At 41.5% G+C, this 20,018-nt stretch overlaps 1 protein-coding gene across 6 annotated transcripts in view; it reads left to right on the top strand.

Annotated features, from left to right (window-relative positions):
• Positions 1-244: 244 nt before the first annotated feature.
• pcdh19 (protocadherin 19) overlaps positions 245-20,018 on the top strand; it is a 55,109-nt gene continuing 35,335 nt past the window's right edge. For 2 of the 6 annotated variants that reach the window (XM_078260264.1, XM_078260263.1), the window contains exons 1-2: positions 245-3,488; positions 6,025-6,157. In XM_078260264.1, coding sequence (XP_078116390.1) covers positions 1,342-3,488; positions 6,025-6,157 — 2,280 coding nt within the window. In that variant the 5' untranslated portion in view covers positions 245-1,341. Of the gene's footprint in view, positions 3,489-6,024; positions 6,371-20,018 lie in introns of all 6 variants that reach the window. The other 4 variants (XM_078260261.1, XM_078260260.1, XM_078260265.1 and 1 more) reach the window with 3 other exon arrangements.

The following is a 20,018-nucleotide window of genomic DNA, read 5'->3' as shown; positions in this document are numbered from 1 at the left end:
ACCCACAAGGGTCCCCAGACCCCACTTTTGGAACCGCCGCTCTCACGATCATCTCATACACAGCATCGTGTTTCAACTTGTACGCTGTAATTGCCCGTTGAGTCGCCCATCTGCAGGAGAAGAGGTAGTTGGCCGTGTTTCATTGCTGTACTTTGCCCCACCCACCAGCAGCTCAGCCCTCCTGTGTAACCCCTGATTGGCTGAGGGGATTGCAGGTCCTGAGACTGAGCGCTCGGCTCGGAGCTGCGCGGCCGCCAGTGTGCACCAGTGAAGCGAGAGGAGCGCTTGTTGGAGTCAACTAGACAGCCTACTGGCAACGAGTGGTGATTTCTTTTTTTTCTGCCTCAACCAGGCTGGATATAGACTACACTGCTTCCACTTTGCTGCAGCCCAACATGAAATGCGTTTTATACATATAGGCTCTTGCATCGGTTCCTCCCCACTGGCTTTTGGCTACATTTACAACGGATTTTTGTTGTTGTTGCATGGACTAATTATCGGGATATCTGCTGCCTTTTCCAAGTGAGATACGATGAAATGAATTAGTAAGTAAAAGCTTCAACACTTCGGACAGGGTGAAAGACTATATCTGCTGGAAATAAAGAAAAAAAGGTAATCGGGACTTCAGTGATGTGATGAGACATTCCTGCAATCGCACCCCTGTTCTTTAGGCAAAAATATCCGGATATTTTAGTTTTTTTTTTTATCAGATGTGCAGTTTGAAAGCATATAGCCGAAGAGGAAATTTTATCACTGCTTGTAATATCTCACACAGAGCAAGATGTTTATCCAAAATGCGACTTAAATATTTGCTGGCATCAAAGCGGAGAATTTAACACGGACTTTTTGAACCCCATTACTTCATCTGCACGGAAGATTTAAACATTGTGTGGACTTGCTCACAGGAATTCTCATTTCTGCAGAACGAGTATTTTTCCTCCTTTCAGGCCACTTGAAAATGGACAGTTCATCATATGAGTCATATGTAAGACCAGTTTGCCGCTTGAGAAGAGCTGCACGGATTTACACGGTTAAATCACTGTGAATATTCTGCATGTTTTCACAGATCTGTCGTCCCCAATATTTCGCCCGCTGCAGTAGACCGGAGGATGTGCTCTGTCTGAGAAGAGTAAAATAGGCTAAGGCACTTGTTACAATTATAGCTTTCACACCATGATATAATTTATATACACAAGAGCTAGGCTACTCGTCACCCAAACACTTTACTGGACATTTGAATGAGATGATTAATTTGGAAGAGTTTTCCTGTTTTTTTCTGACGTGCATTCTTGCGCGTAAATATCAAGGTCCTTATTAGGCAGTGAAAACTCAACAGGTACAATGCAAACCAAGGAGATGGAATTAATACAATTAATTGCTTTCTTCCTCTTATTCTGGGTCGGGGCTGAGGCTGTAATCAACCTAAAGTATGGAATAAACGAGGAGATGAAGCCCGGGTCAGTAATTGGAAACGTGACAAAGGACGCACTAAAGCAAGGATTTAAGATTGCACTCCAGCCCCCATACTTAAAGGTTATTTCCAATTCAGAGCCACGATGGGTGGAACTCAGTCCAGCCGGAATCCTTACAACCCAAATGAAAATAGATCGGGACGTAGTTTGTCGACAGAATCCAAAGTGCATTATTTCCCTAGAAGTGATGTCAGACTCTATGGAGATCTGTGTCATCAAAGTTGAAATTGAGGATTTAAACGATAACGCACCTAGATTCCCAACGAGCCACATTGACATTGAAATTTCTGAGAATGCCTCCCCTGGTACCAGGTTTCCCCTAGAGGGGGCAAGCGATCCGGACTCGGGGATCTTTGGAGTGCAATCATATTCCATCACCCCAAATGAGCTTTTCGGACTAGAAATAAAGACCAGAGGGGATGGGACCAAAATTGCTGAGCTTGTTGTGCAAAAATCGTTAGACAGGGAGACCCAGTCCCACTATACATATGAAATCAGCGCAGAAGATGGAGGAGACCCTCCTAAGATAGGCGCGGTCCAGTTAAATATCAAGGTAATTGATTCTAATGACAACAACCCAGTTTTTGACGAGCCAGTGTATACTGTTAATGTGATGGAGAATTCCCCCATCAATACATTAGTGGTAGACTTGAATGCAACGGATCCCGACGAGGGCACTAACGGAGAGATTGTGTACTCGTTCAACAGTTACGTCACCGAGAAAACGAGGGATGTGTTTAAAATTGACCCCAGAACCGGGATCATCACTGTCAACGGTATTTTGGATTATGAAACGGCGCAAATATATGAGATCGACGTCCAGGCCAAAGATTTAGGTCCCAACTCTATCCCAGCTCACTGCAAAGTCACAGTGAATGTGATGGACACGAACGATAACCCACCTGTCATCAGTTTACTCTCTGTGAACACAGAGATGGTCGAAGTTAGTGAAAACGCGCAGCGTGGATATGTCATAGCGCTAGTGAGGGTGTCAGATAAGGATGCTGGAGCAAACGGCAAAGTGCAGTGCAGGCTGCAGGGCAATGTTCCTTTCAGACTTCAAGAATATGAGAGCTTCTACACTATACTTGTTGATGGCAGGCTGGACAGAGAGCAAAAGGACACATACAACCTGACTATCCAAGCGGAGGACAGTGGCATGCCTCCTTTACGCGCCACAAAGTCTTTGGTAGTCAAAGTCACAGATGAAAATGACAACCCTCCCCACTTCCTTAAACCACACTATCAAGAGATGGTGATGGAAAACAACCTCCCTGGTTCATGTTTGCTAGCAGTGTCAGCAGAAGACCCGGACCTGGGGATGAATGGCACAGTTTCCTACTCCATAGTCCCCGGTGAGATTAAGCACATGGATGTAAACACATATGTCAGCATAAACCCATCAGGCCGCATTTACTCCATGAGATCATTCGACCATGAATACACCAGGACTTTTGATTTCAAAGTGTTGGCCAGAGACAATGGTAATCCCTCTCTATCAAGTAACGCCACGGTGCGTATTGTTGTCTTGGATGTCAACGATAACACACCTGTTATGACAAACCCTCCACTAGTTAATGGCACAGCGGAGGTTTCCATCCCAAGAAACGCTGGGGTGGGTTACATGGTGACCCAAGTCAAAGCAGACGACTATGATGAGGGGGAGAACGGGCGGCTGACCTACACCATCTCAGAGGGGGACAGGGCTTTCTTTGAAATCGACCAGGTGAACGGAGAGGTGCGCTCCACCAGGATGTTTGGAGAAAACGCCAAATCCACCTACGAGATCACAGTGGTGGCGAGGGACCACGGCAAGCCCTCCCTGTCCGCCTCGGCCTACATCGTGGTGTACCTCTCACCAGACCTGAACGCGCAGGAGTCTATTGGACCTGTCAACTTATCCCTCATCTTCATCATCGCCCTGGGTTCTATCGCAGCCATCCTGTTTGTCACCATGATATTTGTGGCGATCAAGTGCAAGAGGGATAACAAGGAGATCCGGACGTACAACTGCAGGTACTGACTAAATCTCGTGTGTGTGTGTGTGTGTGTGTGTGTGTGTGTGTGTGTGTGTGTGTGTGTGTGTGTTTTTGTGTGTGTGTGAGAGAGGGCGTGCGCCCGTGCCTGTGTCCGCGATCGTGCCTGAAACTGCGAGTTGTAAGTGCATTGCTTTTGTCATGCAGCATGTAGAGGCCTCAAATTGTGACGACTGCAGATTTTTTCCCCCCACAGCTGAAACTGAGGTAGACGATAAACCCGACTGTTTTAAATCACACACATTCTGCTCAGGCCCAGTGTTCCATGTCAAGGAAACGTGATTGATTGATTTAATCCTTCCATTGTAACCAATTGACTCATAAATATGACGGTTCACCAACTGTCATGTTCAATTTGCGGGTGTGTTGCCGGACAATTAACGTCCCACTGGTTCAATAGCAGTCCCAGACATTTATTATTTAACGTCGACCGTAGCTGATTGGCTGTTATCAGCTTTAATCCAGTGTGATTATGGACAGTCCTCTAGGATCACTCAGAGTTGCCTCTGCTTTGTTCTGCAACATAAGACATATATGCAGCAACAATAAAATGAAAAAAGAAGTAGTTTAGATTATACAAAAAATCATGTAAATCACATCATCATTAACTATTTACCCAGTTTCCTGGAAAGGAGGATAATATCATTTTCTTGGACCTTGCCTATTGAACATTTTGTTTTGTTCATCAATTTGAACATCAGCTCTGGCTTTGATTTCCCTGTGCCACGTTACCACTAAAAATTTACATATAGATTGGATTTGAGAATTTAACCTAAAGCTAGAATCATATTTTGCTCCAAACATAATTTTGTTAATTCAAAGTTTAGTAGGGTCATTCTTCATGCATGTAGTCATAAAAAAAATTCTAAAACTCCCCCAGTACTGGTGGGATTTTTTTTTTTTTTTACCAATATAGATTATGAATTGCGTCTTTTTAATTCTCATGTAATGTTTGGTTGAAATTGTCACCACCATGAAGTGCTTTTCAACATTTTGTGAATTGCAGAACTTACAATACACTATTACAATACATTATTGATCTCTCTCTAGTAGCTCTAAGAAAAAGCACTCCAGTTACATTTACAGTGTTAAAAGGATGAACCCACATCTAATTGTAGGAATACAAAAAAAATACTTTTAAACGTTTTTAATTCAAACCTGATTTGATTCAGAATGATGCCAGCATGTTGACTTCCTGATCAATATTTTATGCAATATCATCTATTTAATGTCAGTTATACGTATTGTTCAGAAAAGAAAAAATAATAGACACCAATACATATTCCAAAATCAAAACTGCTTTTACTCTCCTAGTGTGAGCCACTCTCTCTGCTGGGTGCTTTAATCAGCTCTGATGTGTTCTGCTTCTTAGTCGCCTCCTCGAATATGAGGAGCAGTTATCTCCAATTTATTGCTTGTTCTGTCAGTCCGTCTGACTCTGAAGATTTCCCCTCCCAGATTTCAAATTGGACACAGAGTAGAGAGACAACATGTTAAATGATAAATGAAAAAGAAATGGAGTATTTTCTACTCTTCCAGCAGCCCTTTTTCTTTCCTCTGAATCAAAGGGGTTTGTAGAATGGGGGAGAGAGCTGTTTTGAAGATGCAATCTAAAAGAAAAATGAAAAAGACAAACTGCAGTCGAGCGTTTTAGCCAGGGTGATTTTAGAAGCGACAGAGGATTAGAGATGCATTTTAGTGAGGAACAGAGGCCAGTGGGGGCTAGTATAGCAGAATCAGGAACAGAGATATTGCAATTTCATGGGTAACTAGAGTTTTGTTGTGGGCTTTAACAGAAAATAAACCATATGCTCCATGCCGCAAAGTTAAAAAATTGCCTCCTCCAGAGTTTAAAGTAATGCAGATGGTAAAAAACACATCACAAATTATAAGGAATATGTTCAGTGACGTTTGTAGTCATCACTATAAAGAACATAGCATCTGTTCTCGTGTGGAAAACTGCAAGGCTGTGCGAAGAATGGATTTTTTCCCCAGTCTGAGGAACCTTTGATAAAACATGAACGTGTTGCTCATTTGCTCTTATTAAAGTCAAAATACTCCGTTCAAGTTTGCAGCAGCCACTGAGAGCAGCTAAATGAATTTGAATCTGCAGTTCTCGTGCACTCAGTGATGCTAGTGGGCTCGCTTGATAATAAAAGAAAAAAGTGGAATTAGTGTGGGTTGTGTGCTTTGAATATGATTGCATATACCGGTAGTACTGCTCAGTACCAGTGTGTTCTTTTGCTTTGCCTCTGTGGTTTTGGCATGTTTGCATATTGTCTGCCTGTTTGTGACATGTCGATTGTTGAGCATGCAAATTCAAACAAACAAGGGATAACAGCTCCATTGCAAGCCGGGAGTCACCTAAGTGTGCTGTTCCGCTCCTGGACATGGGCAATGAGCGTTTGTCTGGCACCCATGATCAAACAACGCCCTAGCTGGCATGGCGGGCACGCTTTTTGACCGTGTGGACAGGGGAGGGGAAGGCAGAACACTGCTTTATTGAGTCTGTTCAGTTTCTTCTACTTGCGCAGGGTGGCGGAGTACTCATATGGCAACCAGAAGAAGTCCAGCAAGAAGAAGAAGCTGAGCAAGAACGACATCCGCCTGGTGCCACGTGACGTCGAGGAGACAGACAAGATGAATGTGGTGAGTTGCTCGTCTCTCACCTCCTCGCTCAACTACTTCGACTACCACCAGCAGAGCCTGCCGCTGGGCTGCAGGCGCTCCGAGAGCACCTTCCTCAACGTGGAGAACCAGAACTCACGCAATGCAGCTCCCAACCATGGCTATCAGCACCCGTTCACTGGGCAGGGCCACCAGCAGCCAGACCTCATCATCAACGGCATGCCACTGCCAGAGGTGAGATACACTCCGCTGTGCTCCGTCCTAAATACTTGGCTGGGCTGCTTTGGGGTTGAGGAAAATGGGAGGTTTGGTTTTAAAATGGATTCTCATGACTAAACGTAAAGGAACACATTTTCATTAATTATTATGAATAGGTCTCCTTGATTGTGTTGAATCTTAAGAATGAACTTTAAAGAAGCAATGCACCACCTTTCAACATATCTCAAAGTCAAGTGAAATTTCGCATTCCATCACAGATTATAATGTCAGTGAAATGTCTTTCCCCCCCACACCCTGAAATGCCATGTGTGACGCTTTGTCAGTCAATCTGAGTGGAATCCTTCAAGGCATTTCAAGGGGCAGAGACATTGAGGCTGACCTGTGACTGAGAGCGCTTTGCCAAGCAGTATTTGGATGCCTGACAAAGTAGATTATTTGGCCTCTCTCACTCAACATGTTTTCTTCTGCTTTTATTTGTCAGTGCTAAGCTATTGCAAAAAAAGAACAGGAGTTTGAGCACCTGCCAGATGTATTGACCCGGCTAATCAGCTCCACCACTCGTCATTTTAGGTGCTAGCAGAAAGAAAAATCATTGCTTAAGTGCTTTATCTGTGTGTTGTCCATTTGGCTGCAGTGTTACCGCATGGCTGCTCTAGTCTGCACAGCCAGCCATTGAATTACCCTGACATACCATGCATGGCTCCAGCAGAGCAAACATCTGACTTGAAAGACTATTCAGGCTGATGGAGTGTATGCAAACCTCCTGATCTTTGATTTTTGTATGTATGAACTGGTTTATTGGATTCTTTTGGAAATATGTCTCTTCATGACCCACTTCTCCTTGATCCCAAGGGAGAAAGGGGCATTCATGTTTGTATATGTGTGTGTGTGTGTGTGTGTGTGTGTGTGTGTGTGTGTGTGTGTGTGTGTGTGTGTGTGTGTGTGTGTATGTGTGAGGGAGAAAATGTGCATCTGTGTGTGTGTGTGTGTGTGTGTGTGTGTGTGTGTGTGTGTGTGTTTGTATAAGAATGTGTATGATGCTTACTCCTATAGACAGCAGCAAATAAGCTCCAGCTCCACGTACACACACACACACTTGTAATTGATGACTCCAATCTCCGTTTGACATTCAGTGAGAAGAAGGTGGGGGGTTGGGAGTGTGGATCTTAAAACAAGAAACACAAGATGGATATTGATGTATTGACTGGATGATCCAGAGAGATCCAGGCACCGGTGGATCCTGAGGGGTCAATGAGACCTACTTACAGGCAAGCTGATTTACTGGGCCTGTCTGAGGTGGTTCTGACTGAGTGTGTGTGTGTGTGTGTGTGTGTGTGTGTGTGTGTGTGTGTGTGTGTGTGTGTGTGTGTGTGTGTGTGTGTGTGTGAGAGAGAGTAACACAGGCGGAAGGAATGAGAAATGTTGTTGGGGGCTGTCCTGTGGTGTTATCTGGTGAGTGGAGGCAGAGATGGGGGTTTCCGCAGGTACACGCAGTGACCCGTATGCTGTGATTGTATTCGCTGGTAGGTAGTGCTATGCAGGTCAGCTCCAGCCTTTCCTCAGCCAAAACAATGTAGGTCTGACTACACAAAGAAATCATTGAAACAAATAGATCTGCACACCAATTTATGACATCTTTTTTGATCCAGCATCCATCCTATTGGGCACAGGGATGTGCATGTCTTTTTTTTTACCGTTTCTTACTACACAAAGAAACGTTGTAAAAAGCTTTAGCAAGCATCCTGTCTCTGTGGCTTAACCATCCAATAAAAGCACATTTGCCGCAGGATTAGGAGAGCCTTTATGTGTTTCAGCTAATGAAAAAGTGGAGAGGGAGACAAATAGGGTTGAAGATTGATTTAGATGATTCCATATGCAAAGCTTGGAGTAGTCTTGATAGAGCCGTGTGAGGGCAGATAGGAAGATACAAAGGGAAGAAGTGAGCGAGGGTGAATGAGTCTTAGTGCCAGGTGTCTGAGCCCTGACAACGTTTTCTCATTTGCTTAGAGGCAGTTGATTGGCTTGAAAGAAGTCCGGCCTGTTTAGCATGCAGCTTCCATTGCTCTACGCCTTGCACATGATGTTGACAAACATCTCTTTGACCAGGCCTTTGCATATTTTCCCTGGGCTGAGAAAAAGAGATTCTGCGACTGAGAAAAAAAGTCAGAAATAGCAGTAGCGAAAGCATGCCTTATACCCTCCAACAGAGTAAACCCAGCGCAACAGCAGTTGTCATTGTTGTCTTTCCTCCCCATTGTGATTTGCAAGAGACATAAAGCTCTACAGTATGTACAAATGTTGCGCTTAAATAAAAAATGTTTTCAGTATAATTACAATGCCATTTATAGCACAAACAAACAGCAGTGAAATGACTGATAATTGCTTTGTTAAAATGAGCAAGCTTGGACTTGAAACCACTTGACTCCACAAGTCCTCAACCCATATCCTATTGACTGGCTAGGACACACGAGTGGCTGCAGTGTTGTGATTACTAAGGCTGCTTTGTCCCCTAAAAAATTGTTTTTTATCCTGAGGGCAACCTCATAATTATCCATGATTCATTTATCCGTGGCAGAAGAGCTTTTTGTTTTTACACCAGGGCACAATGATAACTCTGGGTTTGTTTATTTTCCAAACATGTAGATTTAAATGATCATAGCCCTCAGAATGTGGATACGAGGTCAGATTAGGTTTGCTAATGGAGGTAAAGAGGATATGGGCTAGTGTCTATTTGTAAATTATGTTTTTGAGCGATGCAAAGTTCTCCTCCATTGTTAGTTTATGTGGGGCAGCGAACATCCTGCTCATGTCAGAGCAGCTGGAGTTGAGCTTTTCCTGCTTCAGACAAAGCACGCTGGCACACATACACACACGTCCACACACAAACACAGCACACTTGGCCAAGATAACAGTGACAGGTCTCCCTGAAGGCCTCATACCTGCAATTGCATTGTGTATATTGTATTTTCCCTTGTGAGAATGTGTACCAGTATATACCTTCCTGAACATTGCTGTCCATTGTTTTGAAAAGCATCAGCTGTGAGATGTTTGTTAGACCTGCCTGTGGTAGCACTAATATGAAAGCTCACAGGAGAATAGAGCTGTCTTCTATAGCTTAATTATAGTGAATCACTTGGTGGGGGAGACAATTATAAAGCAATGGAATGGCCTTTGGCTAGAATGTTTTTTAATTTGTAATGTGTACTAAAGCTTCTCACACCTGTGATTCCAAATAATGAGCATAGTGGGCAAATGAGATATCTTACTTTATCGATTATCCTTATTTCAGGAGATTTTTCTGTTACACAGGTGATAAATTAATCAGAAAAAGACGATAAATGAATCTAAATAAAGGGGGGGTTAGACTTTGCACTACATGGTGTAAGATGTTTGGTAATGAGTGCACTTCACAAGTTTAGTTAATTGATAATTGATGCAATCATCCTCCGGATGCTCTCTGCACTGTTTCCTTAAAGATACTGGAGCTACATAAGCCTCAGTGATCCTGTATTGTAGTGTACTCACAGTGTCAGGTTCAGACTCTAACAAAAGAGAAATGGATGTACATTTTGCATTTGTTCAGTTCTCACAGTCAATCAAAGGAACCTAAATGAGTAAATGAAAATTGAAAATTGAATCAACTGATAGGGTGTGTCAGTGCACCAGTCTTGCTGCTTTTCACTGTTAGTAAGTAAGGTGTTTTGATATTGATGTAGAAGAGACAACAGGGATTGGATCCAGCGAGGCTGCACATCCCTCGCTATCACTTCACATCAGGACATGCATCCCATATGCATGGGAGCAATCAAACGTGTCATATTGAGCATGCAAAGTAGATGTCATGCTGTCAGTGCACACTACACATCTGTTGAAACTGCCAAGCTCCCCCTCACACTAGTACTTATGAATACACGCACACACAATATTTCTTATGGAGTGTCACATTTATTTGAAATATGAGCTGTGACATTATCATTTACATCATTATGACCGACTCAGAAATCTCAAAGAAAGGAGAAACGAGAGGCATAATCCAGTATATTCGATAATCAAACATGGTTGCGATTATGCATTTAAAGCAACACTAGAGAACTTTTCCCGCTTACAGGTTGGAAGCGGAATTGTCCATTACATTACATTATGTACATTATGTACGTTATATAAGTTTGCCAGATCGGGTAGCGGATCTGTAGTTCGAATGAACTGGACAATGTAATGTAATGGACAATTCTGCTTCCAACCTGTAGGGGACCGAAGCGGGAAACGTTACACAGTGTTGCTTTAAAGCACTATTTTAATGTTGTTTAGATATTGTCTTCATCCCGGGTAAGATAAGGTTAGCTATAAATGTTGCTAATAATATTTCCCGAATAGTCATTGTCATAGATTTCATTGGACAGCTCTAGTGTTAATGAAACACTTTACTGCAGTTGCTAACTGTTTTCCTCAGTTAGGACAGATTTACAGTATATTAAATCATTTATCCCCCCCAGCTGTGAAAAATGTATAAACATTTTGAAGGTTTTTTTTTTCTTTTTTTTTTTTTAGTTAAAAGGATGGTGTAGATTTTATATGTGGAAATCCAATATCTGAAATGTATCTTCACAAACTTGGTTGAATTGAACAGGTGATTGACAGAAAGTAGAGAACATTCACGACTGGTTGAAAGTGTAACTGGGAGATGACAACAGGGCAAGCAGAGAAGCAAAAAGTGGAAGTAAAACTTGTGTACAGCTCTCACGTTGCTGAATGCGTGCATTACTGCAAAGGGAGACTTTTTTCAAAATGCAACATTTCACATGTCTGCTTTTAAATTTCTGCTATGTCTGAGTGTCAGCTTTGTATTCACAGTTTTCAATGCCAGTGAAGTGAATAGAAGTGAATGAGTCTGACATTTTCAGAAAAACTAATTAAAAAACGTCCCCAGTTATGGTCTACGCATTTAAAACAGGATGAACATTAGACTTACATAAATGAAATAACCCTTCTGTCCTTTACACCTATGGGCACAATAGTAGCTCAAACCAACCCCTGTCTACTCCCAGGAAACGAGATCCCCGCTTTTGATTTAAAAGCAATTAAGTATAGGCTACATTTTTGTAAATTTATTGATTACGTGATCCCTTTAACCAGTCTAAGTATACAGTACAAGAAAATGAATGGCATACAGCCAAAGTCTTGTCAAAAAGCTTTATGAGAAAAAACAGCCAGATTCTCTGATGATACTAAACCTCCTAAACTCTGAACAGTTCAGCGATAGAAAGACTAATCGTGGTGGAAAGTAAACAATGACAGATATACAGATATAGTGCAATAAGGGAAAAGACACATAACTGCCTAATCTTAAAAGTGGGAGGTGTATGTTGCAAGTCTCCTCCTTTCAAAGGATTTGAGAAAGAATCGTTTTATCTCCAAAAGCTTCAGATGTGCACTGATTGAGTGGCACATGAACCTCTTAATTATTTAGAGAGGTTATTTGTAAGGCACAGACTTCAGAAATGCTCTGCTTTTCAAGTGTCAGTGTTTATAAGGTGAAATAAAGCCTTGCTGTCAGAAATAAATTAACAGTGTGACAGTGATGTACTCCGTGCCCTCTTTATTGCATTCCTCAGCTGGCTCCTCCCATCGTGTTTAACACACAAAGCTGGTGAAGCTGAAGGGTGATTTTGTGACATTACTCACAAGATGGTTTTCACTTCATGCTCAACCAGTGCTACTTTTACACTTGGTTGGGTTTTCATAGCCTTGACCCCAACCCGCAACACACCATCACTGTACGTCATTCTCGATGTTGCAGAGGTACAATGAAATGACATAACAACCCCAGGCAGCCATTCAGAAGCAGCCGGGCCCGCCGGGTCGCCACCCTTTCGTCGGGATCAGGGCATACAGCCAAGAGTCAAAACACATGAGTGACGGCATCTGATGTCCACACGTCACTGTATGTGTCCTTAACCACATGTGACTGGTGAGGAGCATGCAGAGGGAGTAATAGCTACTGTAGAGAAACGGCAGGGCCTAGAAAAACGAGGAGCGAGAGATCTATTTATAGAATCCCAGTGATTTTCCTCAACCTGTATTGCTGCTGCCTGAAACGTGTTATTTTTCTCTGTAAAATGTGTTGTTAGGATGGGGAAGAGATTTTATTGCACAAACCATATTAACATCTACAGAAAGCAATAATGTCTCTTTTCTATTAAAAAGTATCTAAAAAAATACTGTATTATTATTTCAGTGTACCTGCAAACGTAGGAGGTGGTATTAACAAAGTAGAGTGGTTTCAGTATACATTTTGCAGCAACTCTATTTGCTTACAATCTGGACAGTCCAGGATGAAATCATCAAATGGTTGAACATCTTGATAAAATATATATAAATATATATATGCAACAGCAGACGTTTTCAAGCTGTGTTATACACCAGAGACACGCGAGCGCACAATTACATCAAAATAAAAAAGTAAAATCATGTGGTACTAATCAACTTAATCATTCATCCATCGTTTTGAGATGTTTTTACGTGGTTCAAGCCGACAGCACTGAAAAGGAAAAAAATATGTGAAATGACTTTAAAAGCTCTATCATGTGGAAATAATTAACTTTCTTGTAAACCTATTAAACATCAAAGGAATATAGGCACATAATGACATTAGTCCCCCAACAATTTATGTTAAAAGTTTTTTACTGGAGATGTACCTAAATGGAAAAAAGGGATATAATGGCATTGGGCTTAAAGGTTGATGGGTCCACACATAAATGAGAAAAGGCTAAATGGAGTGAAGGAAATGGACATAGTGATGATGTTTATCGCTGGGGAAGGGGACATCATTACGCACCTTGTTAAGCCCTGCAAGCAATGCTGCGTGGACGTAATTACCCATTTAAATGAGTTTCCCGCAGCACTGTTTTTTTTTTTTATTTCTCAAATTAAACTCTCAGACACAAATATGCAGCATTCTGTTTTCTTTCAAATAAATTAGAGTCCCGACATAGAGGAAGTTAACACGTGTAATTTGACCATCAAGAAAAAGGATTTAGTAAGAGATTTTGAAACGATCATCATATACAGCCACATTCACACGTTCGTCTTGCAAAGTTTGCGTGTCAAACCCCTGTAGTTATAAATGTGAAACAAAACTAAGGTGGAGAAAACAAGTCTCAAGAAAAGCTATGACAAGGGAATGCTCCAGGAGAAAACAAATATAACCTATATCTCATTAATGCGGATTTACCTGCCCATGGTTGAAAATGCCTGTAGTTACATTAACATAGGATAGAAAAGGTCATGTTTAAAAACACAAACTTTAGACTTGTTATGGCCAGGAGTGAAATCTATTTGCAGTGGAATACTATTTGCTCTGTCGTACCCAGTGTATGTCAAGATGAATGTGACCGTCTCCGTCCCTCTGGCTCAGAAATATTAAAACGGAATCATTTGTACAATGTGTATTGGCATGCAGTGTAAGAAAACAGACACTCCCTCAATATATTTGTCCTTCCTCACAGATAAGAATAACAAGGGACTCATAATCAGCCTCCTCTTTGGGGGAATCTTTATTTTATTTTCTGAACAAAACCAGAATACTTTTCAGCAAGTAAACAAAGTGAGAAAATTACAATTCTGTTGTAATGACCACCATTAATATTTTGAGCAGGCCAAAAACTTTCAAAAAATGTCATCCAATGTGCAGAGAGAAAAGGTATTATAAAATTCATAGGTATCAGGCCTGTCATTTTGTTTTCACTGTCCTGTCTATTGAACTGCAGGTTACCAGACTTGTTGTCACATTGTTTAGAGAGTTCCCAGGGCTTTCTCCGGAGTGCTGATGCTGTGCTTTTTGAATGACAGGGAAATGGGGTGGGGGAGATTCTGTGAAACGTAACAATACTGGCTGTGAAAGGAAACTTTTCCAAACAGCCAGCTCTGGCACCAGGGAAGAATGACCTTTCCAAGTGTCCTGTTTTTTTTTTGCCTAAAACAAAGAGGGAGCAGGAGGATGTTAGTTAGCGTTTTTCCCCAACAGATAAATGTCAACTTCTGCATGCATAATTGTCAAATGGAAAGGAGGACTCAAGAAGACTTGAACCAATTTGTTGGTAGATATGAATCCTGAGCTGAGTTATTCACTGCATTGCAGATATTGTCACAATACTTTGTGTCTCCTGCTTAAACTTTACATCTTTTTATTTCTGTCATGTTTAGATCTGTACTTTAGCACCTGGCTTTACATTAGTTGCAACATCAAATGTAACTTAATTCAGCTGGAAATAAAAGAATTATCACTTTGTGACATGTCTATCTAAGGCAGAGCAGACAAAAGGGAGCAAACGTCATTGTATTACACACACACAAAGGCTGCATTATACCTTTGTTTTATTTGCTCCAGTGGTTGAGCAGTATTTCCTGTTTCTCCCCTCTTTTCATTTTCAGTAAATTCATACAGCGCTTTTGTTTCTAGACATAAACCTGGATGCGCATTAGGGAGTGCATGTATGGGATGTTTGATGAGCACGGAGGCTTTTGGCAGGCGAGCCACTATAGCAGCAATATCGGTCGCCTCAGAGCCATGCAGCAGTATGGCTAGAGAAGCAGCAGGGTAGCGTAATTGTGCATTGTTCATCCACAGAACAGAGGCAGAGCATGTAATGAGCTGTAGCATTTTCACCCAGCCAGCCTAATGGGCTATGACCGAGTATAGGCCTCTCAGAGCCCTTGCATTCCCTCTGCTCTGTTTGGCCAGTGTCTTGGGCCTCTTCTTTTCTTTTCTCCCATTCTCCCCCTTTTCTTTGCCCGATCAGCGTCAACCATTCCTTCACCCCTGTTATCCCTCTCCTTTATCTCCGCTCCCCTACTCATTGTCCCCCTGTCTGAGGAGATGGTGGGACCCCTAATGTGTTCTATGTGTGGCTTCTTTTCTCATTCATGATGTCTGTAATGCCCTAAGCAGTCAGTCTGATTCGAGCTGACATACATCAGAATAGCTCATTGATGGAGCGCCGTGTGCAGTGTGATTACATTAAAAACCCAAACACAGCATACAAATAAAAGTTCAGGTGGAGAATTTGCTGATGTTAGGTGTAGGGGATTTGTTGTTAGAAGTCGGCTTATTTTTCTATCAGAGGCTGTTTTGCATTTTGATTATCTAGTTTTCCTGAAATCAGTTCAGGTGGGCCTGTTTCGCTCAGGTTTGTTTTCCTGGGATTAGAGCTTTTCAGAAAGAGTCCTGGCCTATTATTTACGCCCATCTCTAGTTTCTCAGGAGGCGGAAAACCATTTCTTTGCTCATACCAGATCAAGCTGGAAAGACAAGAATGTGTGCCAGGGAATAGATTAGATAGCCACTCTGGGCTGAGCTCGGAAGATGAAAACACTACTAATGATAATAGTTATGATTGCCTTGCAAAGAAATTGATAACGACTTCACCAGCGTCTTTGTGCTCTCTTATGGCATCAGAAAACAATATTCAGGGTTCAGTCTGTGTCTGGCTATGGAGCACAATGGGACGTCAGTTTTGACTTTCCCCTCACGTCCACCGCTTGACATACCACAGCGTAGACAGCCAAGTTAATGAATGAAAAGCACTTGGCCTGTGTCAGACTGCTCCGAGTGCAGTCCTTTCCCCACTAACCTCCTTAGTTCAAGATTACTCTCCGGTACCTGTTCTCAGTTTGAGAGCTGTTCCCAGTTCAGTCTTGTAGGAAGCTATTGAGAAGGTAAGGCAGCATATGTATACTTGTCAAAGAGAAGATTGCTTATAAGCTTTATGCGGTAACACTTTACTTAAGGTATCAACAGAATCGTGACATGACACTGTCATAACTATGACATGACACTGTCATGAACGTGTCATAAATGTTATAAACAAGTCATAAACGTTTATGACTTCTGTCATTAAGTGTCATTCGGTTTTTGTCATGAGAAGTTGACATTGTTTGGGTTGTCTTGATTATGACAACTTGACATTAATCAAAATGACATTACCTGAAGTTGTCTTGGTCATGACAAGTTGACATTACATTTGTTTGGGATGTCTTTGTAATGACAACTTGACATTAACCAGGATGACATTACCAGAGAATGTCTTTGTTGTGACAACTTGACCCAATGTCATCCTGTTTAATGTCAAGTTGTCTTAATAAGGACACTCCAAAGAAATGTAATGTCAAGTTATCATGACAAATACATCTTCTGGTAATGTAATCCTGGTTAATGTCAAGTTGTCAGTACAAAGACATCCCAAACTAATTTAATGTCAACTTGTCATGACCAAGACAACTTCTGGTAATGTCGCTTTGATTTATGTCAAGTTGTGCTAATCAGGACAACCCAAACAATGTCAATTTGTCATGACAAAAACCAAATGACACTTAATGACAGAAGTCATAAACGTTTATGACTTGTTTATAACGTTTATGACACGTTCATGACAGTGTCATGTCATAGTTATGACAGTGTCATGTCATGATTATGTCGATACCTTCAAGTAAAGTGTTACCCTTTATGTTTTAATAAGAGAAGTTGACTGCTCGTTGGGGAGCATGGCACTGTGGAGGTTGAGTTGGAGTGCTCTTATCTAGTTCAGAGATTGTTACATTAAAGCAGGCTGTAAATAATGCGTTGACAATATGATGCATGCACACATGGGAACATGAATACACTGTTTAGTTAAGAAAAACTTCTTTAGAAACTTTTCTGTGTACCGTTAAAGGAACAGTAATTTGAATCATAAACACTACAATAAGAAAATATGACATATATGAAATTAACTTATTTGCGTTTTGCAATGAGTGTTATATGAGAAGGTTGCTCTATGATGTGTTTAGCCTAGCTTAGCACAAGCACTGCAAGCAGGGGGAACAGTTAGCTTCCAAAAATGGTTGAATATTACCTTAAAACCTTGTTTTAGGTTCAGAATAGAAAAAAGTCTCACGTTTGAAGGAATATTCGATGTTAGGAAATACGCTTATTTATTTTTTGGATTAATTAAGTGAACAAGACTAATTATTGAGCTTTAGTGGTGCTGGTAAGCAGATTTCTTTCCTTTGGACAGAGTCAGTCTAGCTGTTTCCCCTTACTTTCAGTCTTTATGCTAAAATAAGCTAACTGCTTCTTGGCTCCAGTTTAATCGGCAGATATAAAAGTGGTATCAATCTTCTCATCTAACTCTCAGCAAGAAAGTGTATTACTCAAAATGTTGAACCATTATAATTCATTGTTGCGTACATGTATGTTTTCCTTGATTAAAAATTCTAGAAAAAAAAAAAAATCCAGTCTTAGCTTTGTTTTTCTCTCATTTTGCGGTATCAGGCCAAAATGTTGTCTATCCTAAATGTGAGCTGACCCCTTTTGTATGTGTGCGATAGGACGGCAGACAAAATACCAAGGGTGGTGGGGGAGGACAGACATGGGAGTTGGTGTTCTGACTTCATTTGTTTGCTACCCAGTAATGATTATTTTAGCCTCTAAGCCCCAGATTTGGCCTTGTTTTGCTATGGGAAGCAGCCTCGATGGGGACAGAGCAGCCTTGCCCTGGCTGAGAAGCTTGTCTGTGGCTAAGCCGGTTGGCAACGAGAGTCAGGTACACAGCATGGACACATTTTGAGTGCAGTCATAGGAGGTCAGCTGGGAAGTAAAAGGGGGGGGGAAGGCAAAGGCAAAATATTTAGTATAGGTAAGGACGGGTCGGGGTTTGCTTTTGAATTACGTCCATGTGTTCGCTGGTGGCTAAATGAGAGTGTTTTCTAATTATAGACCTCCATCGTTTGCCTTGTTAGTAATGCTGGTAACAAGCCAGTTGCCAGCTTGCATGAGCAACTGCAGAAAGCTGACTTTTGGTTTAATTTGGAGGACTAGCTATAATCCAGACTAAATCCTTTAAAGCTGAAGCCCCCTCCCTCCCCCCATCACTGTTGGATTACGGGAGTGTCTTTAAAAGGATAAGGACCTGTTTATCACTGCTTCCCTCAACACTTGTTTGAGACTTCAGATGTGGGGGAGGACGGTTCATCGTCACCCAATGTGGCCAGTGCGGATATGACTCATAGTGATTAGGCATCTGACTGAGATCAATGATAATCACAATTTATGGTTTTTAAACCCCCACTGTCACAAAGGCATATGTATCTGAGCATATGCTTCCAATCCCACCCCGGTGATTTTCATCAGTAAGTTGAGTCTAACTGAATGAAGCAGCTAAATCAGATGTCCTGCAGCGCTTTATGCTTATTGCCTTTAATCATTTTCACACAGATATTTATGAAATGTTTTAACACAACTGTTGCTGAGAAAATATGGATCTGAGACCAAATGGAATATCAGAAATCACTTATAAAGTTAGAGATAAACTGATCAAAGCCACAATGTCAGAAACTTGCAGTTTGCCAATATTTAACATTATTTCCATGTTCATCATTTTTGTAATAAGAATAGTAGATGGTAAATGGCCCATCTCAGTTTATATTGTCAGTGTTGCTGACATATGCTCTGCTTATAATCACTGAAATAATTATACTATTAAAGCATCATACTATTTTTTTTGCATCTCCACTATTATTTAAAAAAAAGAATAGTTTGACATTTTGTTGTTGCCAGGCAATCAGCGGAGACTCCAGTCCACCGCGGCTCCCGGCCAAGAAATAGTCCGGCACATAACCCTCAGTAAAACCACAGCTTGTCGTTTGTAGAGATTAAGCAAAAACAATATAACACATTCATTTATTTGTGAGCTTTAGAAGTGCTGGTACTTGGATTTTTCACCTTGGACAGAGGCTAGCTCTTTCAAGTCCTTATGCAAAGCTAAGCTAACTGTCTCCCGGCTCAGATATCATGATTGATATCAATCTTCGCATCTAAGTCTCTGCAGGAAAGTGAATAAGCATATAGTCCCAAAATGTCAAATTATTTCTTTTATGCTGCACTGAAATGAATGCAAAACAATGAGCTGCCGAGATGGCTGGAAAACAAATAAAAAAATTGAATAAATGAGCTAAAAATGCAAAACACTGTTTTGTTAAGCAGCTATCGCACGGCTCAGGTGATTTTGACAAACAAGACAGGAGCTACAGAAAAGGCACATACTACGAGTGTTTGTATCGCTCACTGCTAATGAAGTGTTGTTGGGAGTTGGGGGGGGGGCGTCAGTGTTGCAATAGGGAATATAGACCAATCTAGCACATGTGTTGTTTGAGATGCTATATTTGAGCGTGAGTCTGTTACTTATCTCATCGGGGTATGATGGTGGTGAGGTGAGGGAGCGGAGTGAATTCCTGGTGGATCCAGACTGTGAACTCTGAGCTCTCATCTCGGGAGCAGTCTCGGAGTTACAGAGAGAGCCAAGCCACATGGGGGGAGCGTAGAAATAGAAGTCGCGAGCACTTGTTTACCTCAGTGTCAACATTTTTGACTCAGCTCATTAACCTGTGCACCTGGGTAAAGCAACACATCTCTCGCTCTCTGTCTCTCTCTCCCTCTTTCTCACAATTAATAATGATAACTAAGGGAACGCATAAACACATTAGAGTCGAGCTAATGAACAAATGCAACAACATGGTGACGGGGCAGCTATCACACCTCAACGGCAGCGAATCGATTTCAGCTGATACCAGTTCACAGATACACCCTGTAGCACTTTCCTCAAATCTAATCATGGATCCATTTAAACTA

The sequence above is a fragment of the Sander vitreus genome, chromosome 10 (genome assembly GCF_031162955.1).
Source record: "Sander vitreus isolate 19-12246 chromosome 10, sanVit1, whole genome shotgun sequence".
Taxonomy (NCBI): Eukaryota; Metazoa; Chordata; class Actinopteri; order Perciformes; family Percidae; genus Sander; species Sander vitreus.
This window is presented reverse-complemented; position numbering and strand designations above follow the sequence as displayed.